The sequence below is a fragment of the Lolium perenne genome, chromosome 3, assembly GCF_019359855.2.
Source record: "Lolium perenne isolate Kyuss_39 chromosome 3, Kyuss_2.0, whole genome shotgun sequence".
Lineage (NCBI taxonomy): Eukaryota > Viridiplantae > Streptophyta > Magnoliopsida > Poales > Poaceae > Lolium > Lolium perenne.
The window spans coordinates 62,693,274-62,699,465 of record NC_067246.2 but is presented as its reverse complement, the minus strand read 5'-3'; the positions used below and the strand labels follow the sequence as shown (position 1 = coordinate 62,699,465).

Here is a 6,192-nt window from a genome sequence, read left to right as displayed (position 1 = left end):
GCGGAATACTTGGGTTTGCTTGACGAGCCTAGCATGTACAGACATGGCCTCAGGACAACGGAAACCGAAAGGTTGAACATGAGTCATATGGATGATATGATCAACATGTTGATGTTCACCATTGAAGCTACATCATCTCACGTGATGATCGGTTTTGGTGTAGTGGATTTGGATCATGTAGCACTTAACAACTATGAGGGATGTTGTATTAAGTGGGAGTTCATTAGTAATTATATTAAAACATGAACTAATTATCATAAACATAGTCTGAGTAGTATTTTGAATTAATTTTGTAGTATTGGCATCCGTTTTCTACCATGCGCTAGTCTTGTAATTGAGATAGAAATACTGTTAAGTCTGATAAGAAACTTTACGGACTGGTACCGTATTGTTAAAGAATCAAGAAATGATTAAGTCCTATTGCAAACTTTTAGTAAACCTCACATTGTTGATTCAAAGAGTTGTGGTTTCAATTAGTACCTAAAGTTATCTTGTCTCCGTAAAACTTGAAGTTCAAATCTGTTTGAAAAATAATGAGCTGAAAATTTAGTTTTCAGAAATAATCAAGGTATGAGATATATGTGATATCTAAGACCTTATTGCAAGATGATAGAATATATTTTGGTGAGACTACATAAACTCATAAGTTTTATGGGAATGTACGAAGGTTGAAGACGCAAGGCGTCCCAATCCTCCAACTATTGGGGCACTAACGATATTCGCATATCCATGAAGTGATTGTCCTTAGTATGCACCGTTGCTAAGACTCGTCGTTTCGAAGCATCACGTGATGATCGGGTGTTATAGATTCTACGTGTGCTTACAACGGGTACAAGCCAGATTTGCACATGCGAATACTAAGGTTAAACTTTACGAGCCTAGCATGTACAGACATGGTCTCGAAAATTCGTCATGATATGATGGATAAAATTATGAGTGAAATTGTTCATCATATTAAAAGGTTATTAATAGAGAAATCCGGAACACTTGTCATATGATGATCAACTTCAAAGTAAGAACCTCAAGGTTATTGGTATTTGACCAACAAACCTAGAAGTTATTGATGTTGAAGTGTTTTTCTGAATAATGAGGAAAGCTAAAAGAGAAAGCGCAAAAGATATTTTGGCGAGAAAGAAAGAAAAGACTAGAAAGTCTAGCTCAGGTGTATATAAATGATATACATGTTATGGTTGTATTCCTAGTTAGGTCACACTATGAAATTCTTGGGTATTAGTACTATATTGGTTGGTATGAAGTGTCATACAAAACAACACAATACAAGAATACAATGGCCTAAGTGACTGACAAGGAATATGATAGGAATACACACGTCTGGAACAAAATAAAGTGTTATTATGTTCGTCGTTGGCATTCTATCTAGCCCTTAGAATTTATAATAAAGAACTTAATAATTGTTATTTTGCTCTGGTCAAATGAAAACAATGAGTTGTTCAAATTATGACATTACTCCATGTAAGATGGATAAGTTATTATAAATCTTAATGGTGAAACACACATACATAACACTAACGCTAAAATGCCATAAGGCAAATGATTTGAATTCCACGTATTTGTGGAACCGCCATTTAGGTCATGTTAGAAAGGAACGCATGAAGGAACTCCATACAAATGGATTTTGGAGTCATTTGATTTTTGAATCATTTGGCGCTTGCAAATCTTTTCTAAAGAGAATGATTAAAATACCGTTCATAGGCCAAGAGTTGAACGGGCAACTAACTTAGTGAAAAATACATGATGATGTATGTGGTTCACTGGGCATAGTTGTGTGCGGGAGATTCTTCTACTTCATGAAAACTTTCAACAATGAATTGAGTATATATATGTGGATATATTCAATAAGGAAGAAGTTTGAAACATTTGAATGGATTCAAATAAATTTCAGCATGAAGTGGAAATCATCGTAATAGAAAAGTCAAATATCTATGATTGGATCATGGTGAAAATATTTGAATTACGTGTTTTAGCGAACATCTAAGAGAGTCATGAAATTGTTCTACAACTCACATTTCTTGGAGCATCATAATGATGATATAGTATCCGAGAGATGTATCCAAACCTTGTTGGATTAATGATGAGATAAAATATTATGACGCCATTATATTTTTGTGGATTATGCTTTAGTGACTACCGCTTTTACACTGAATAGAGCATCATCATGATCCGTAGAAATGACACCATACGAGTTATGGCATGGGTATAAACCCTAGAGAGGCGAATTTGTGTTCATGGGGGCAGCTGCGCATGCATGGTGGCATGTGCGCATGTTGTTGCTGCCGTTGGATCTCCGTCCATGGACGGCTGGCGGTTGTCGCTGTAGGCGCTGGAGATTCTCCCTACCAGCCCTAGCTTGCCACGTAGTAGTACCACCCTGCAAGCACCATTCTGCTGGCATCGTACGACCCTGTACTCGTTCTGACACCTGCGTGTTGGGCCGTCTTCATCGATTCGCATTGGGCTGTGTGTGGGCTGTGCGGCCCGTGCTAGTCCATTTTCTACACGGTGTGTGGAGAAGAAAGAATTGCCAACTCTCCACCTTTAGTTGTAGTAGTACTGCAGCTGTAGGGAGTCGCAGTGTATGCTGCGTCTATATAATCATCGTCCCCTTCCCCCTGCGTACCGATATCGTTCACCACACTTCCTCTTGGCCCCCCCTTTCTAATTTAGTTCTTGTAGTTTCTTTGCTAGATCCTTCCTAGCCCCCGTATGGCTCCTTCTTCAGTGCGCGCGCGTGCCGACGCTGACGACGACAATGCTGTGCTCACAAGGTTGATTTCCTTCTGATTTCTTGCCGAGCTCACAAGGTTTTTACTTATCCTAAAAATGACTTGCAATAATCTCCGGTACCAGGTCAGCTCGTGCGAAAAAGGGCAAGACGGAATCGCAGGCCACTTCCTCCATCAGCGTGCCTCTGTTCAAGAACCTTCATCCTCCAAAGGAGGACGACATCATCGTCGATTCTGCCATCGCGCTGCGTTCCTTCTTCCGCGTAGTGGACTCCATCCCAGCGGATAACCTGCTGCGTCTGCACTTCGGCACCGCTCCCAAGATTTGTGGCAAGCTGTTCATGGCCACAGCCGCGCTGATGACTCTTCTTGGTCACAACCGCTACGACATATCTGAGAGCCCCGCCGGGGTGATGTATGTCTCAACCCGCAGCGTGGACGACGCCGTCATGCTTGAGTCTCAGGTGTATTCGGCATTCGGCGCTGTGCTCTCGTGTCTGAAAGGAGCAAACACTCCTCGTTAGCTCTCGTGGTCTGCCTCTACTCCTCGTCATGCCTGGCTCTATTGATATCTCGTTGTCTCTAGCGTCGGGCCAAGTTGCGAGCGGCGGCCCTTGTCCGCAGGTTTCTCCGATCCAACGGGCTGCATGCTACTTTGTTTTCGTGTTAACTGTAACTCGTTGTTTCACCCCTGTTTAACTGAATCTGACCACCATCCTTCTTCCTCTAGAATGGTGTACCAGGTGCTATTGCTGGCTCTTCAGATCCGCGACACGATGATGCTACTGCTGCTTCAAATGTGGGATACCCTTTTGAAGCTAACCCATACTGCTCTCCGTAGTATGCTGCGCATCGATCTGACGCTTTTCTCCCCTTTTGATTTGGCAGAGTTTTCTGCTTGGGCTGGAGTCCATGAGGGCTGAGATTAAGGAGGCCGTGAGATGCTCTCAATCTGCAAACGATGCCTGGCTCGAGACTCGCCGTGATGTAGCTGATCTATCAGTTTTTCTGAATAACCAGCATCACCACCGCGAGCCGACCACTCAGGACTACTTGGCTGCTCTCCGTCTTGCTCCAGATGCTTTTGCTGCCATCAAATGGCCAATAACAAGGTACGGGGATAAAACACATTGGAAAAACCTATGGAAGTGAAAAAAAATGCTTTGCTCTCCTCCTGCACACCTGTAAAAAGTGACACTAACAAAAGTAATCGATAAAATGTGCAGTGTGAAAGAATTCAAAGTTGCTGTCTTGGCTGCTCTTGATGCTCGGGGTGTAGCTGTAGACGAGTTGGTTGCTCTTGGTATGCTGACTGCTCCATGTTTAACCGCGCACCCTCGTGCTAAGTCCTCTGGTAAGAGGAAAGCTCCTGATGAGCCGACTGAAGCTTCCAGCCATGGCGTACTGCTAACGCGCAAGGCCAACAAGCTTGCTGCATTGATTGTCGACGGTGTCACAAACAACCGTCTCCTTGACAGGTTGCTGTCTTACCCTGCTCCTGTGTAGCATCTACACTTGATTTTCACCCCCCTGTTTAACACTCTAATTTGGATTTTAAAAAAACGTTCAGGTGCTGGGTGGAGCTGCAAGGGAACCCCGTTGTGTATGTCACCGGGATAGTTCTCAAGCTGATTCTTACTGGGGAAGCTGATCTCGACGTATCTTTCTGCGATGCTGCATCACGTATGATGAACAGGATTGAGGCTGTTAAGTTCGCTTGTGGCCACACTGAAGCTCCTCGCTGTTTCATGCCACCTACATTCGTGGTATGATATGCAACAAAATCTGTCTGCTTATTTACTGAAGTTTGGGAAAAAGTGGCTTATTCTTTTCTCTGTGCAGCATCGTGTTTTGTCCAGGATTCAGTCTGACGTGGCTCTGGTGGACATTTTGGCCAATTCAACCATAGAGTTCAACGTCCGTGCTTGCATGGAGGTGTGTGTGCAGCATGTCTTTCTGATTTTCGAATCATCTGTAGAAAAAAAACATGCAAATAGGATGACCCATGCTGCTGTTATTTAAGCTAACATCTAATTTACCGCTGCAGTTCGTTGCTGTTGTTCCTGCTGGCAATGGTTGGGCTTGCTATGCTTGGGGTTTTAGCAAACGTAACTTCACACTGATTGATCCCTTGGCTCACGGCATGACTGTCCAAGAGGTGAAGAACAAGCACAGGGCTACGTACGAGGCATTGTTCCACAAGCTTACTGTGCATGCCATCCCTGCCATCAGAGATGCTCCCTGGACTGAGGTTATTCACACTGATGTTGGCGGCAGCTGCCCCAGGTAATGTGCTTGTCTCTAGTTCAAGCATACTTCGAAATAAAAATAACTCAAGCTAACGGGGTTCTGTGTTGGTTTTGCTTTTTTTGACCAAATACAGGAACTCGACAGGGATATACTCGGTCTTGGCGGCTAAGATTGTTGATTGCAATACTGGTGAAATCGCCCTCGACCATTTTGACATGGCGCAGTGCACCAGGAACATAGTCTACAGTGTGGTTGACCTGGATGACAATAAGACGAAAATTCCGGATATCTCCAGCCTCTACGGCGCCACCAAACTGCCCGTGCCTCTTAGTCTGGTCCGTAAGTGATGGAATTATGCAACCTGCCATCAGCTTTTGAAACGGTGGCCCTTAATGTTTGATACATTGATGCCCATCGTTTCACATTTTGGGAAAAAACCTGCTCGGTCGACTGATGTAATGCTTTAAGTTTGGCAAGCTGCTATGCTGCGTTCTGTTAGAACTTATGTCGAATTGTTAAACTAATGTGTTTGTTTCCGTATTATGATGTGTTATTTGCATCGTGTTCTTGTTTTATTGACGTGAAAAAAGACAAAAAAAATTAGATGTGACTATTAGTGGTTCCAACACACTTGTCTCCGCCGCGCGGTTTGGGTCGGCCCCTTGTTATATACACATGTATTCGGGTGGAGCTCAAGAAAAAAAGGTGGCACCCCAGAAAAAATGGCAAAAAAAAGTCGACGAGAGCGACCTAGCGCGGTGGTTGACGTACAATAAGCAAATCTTAATCTTGCGGCGCCGCCGCAACTACATCGGTGCCCCCCCTTGCTGTGCGTGTGACTCGCGCCGATGACAGTCGGCCTTGCATTGGAGTCGGCCTTGAAAAGGCCTGCGGGTAGTAATCAATCCCAATCCCTGGTCTTGTCCACCCCGTCGGTCTTGTAATTTAACCCCGAACCCTTTCCAGGCGAGCAAAATAGCCTCGGCCTGGCGCGAGAGGTCCATCCCGACCAAGCTAAAAAATGCATGACAAAGTTAGTGCCGCTTCCGGCCGGGCCGACGTTTGGGCTAGTATTTCTGTCCCGAACCCGGCCCGAAGTGCAAGCTCTACCCGCCTAGCCCGGGATTTTCGGGCCGGATCGTCCGAGGCTGGCTGCCATGCCCATATGTAGACCGCATATCCTTCGCACGGTGTACCT

At 44.6% G+C, this 6,192-nt stretch overlaps 1 protein-coding gene across 1 annotated transcript; it reads left to right on the top strand.

Moving 5' to 3' along the window:
• Nucleotides 1-2,260: 2,260 nt before the first annotated feature.
• On the top strand, nt 2,261-5,534 carry LOC127341694 (uncharacterized). Its single transcript, XM_051367627.2, has 9 exons — nt 2,261-2,786; nt 2,869-3,368; nt 3,475-3,543; nt 3,633-3,856; nt 3,971-4,222; nt 4,315-4,510; nt 4,587-4,679; nt 4,792-5,030; nt 5,128-5,534. Exons 2-9 carry the CDS (start codon nt 3,297-3,299, stop codon nt 5,339-5,341), a joined length of 1,359 nt encoding a protein of 452 aa, XP_051223587.1. The 5' UTR covers nt 2,261-2,786; nt 2,869-3,296; the 3' UTR covers nt 5,342-5,534.
• Nucleotides 5,535-6,192: the final 658 nt, after the last annotated feature.

Bases quoted from the DNA above. Each gene is read 5' to 3' on its own strand.
- LOC127341694 (XM_051367627.2), top strand. From the start codon at position 3,297: ATGCCTGGCTCTATTGATATCTCGTTGTCTCTAGCGTCGGGCCAAGTT. The intron at 4,223-4,314 runs GTTGCTGTCTTA...AAAAACGTTCAG, and splicing joins AACAACCGTCTCCTTGACAG to GTGCTGGGTGGAGCTGCAAG. The intron at 4,511-4,586 runs GTATGATATGCA...TTCTCTGTGCAG, and splicing joins TCATGCCACCTACATTCGTG to CATCGTGTTTTGTCCAGGAT.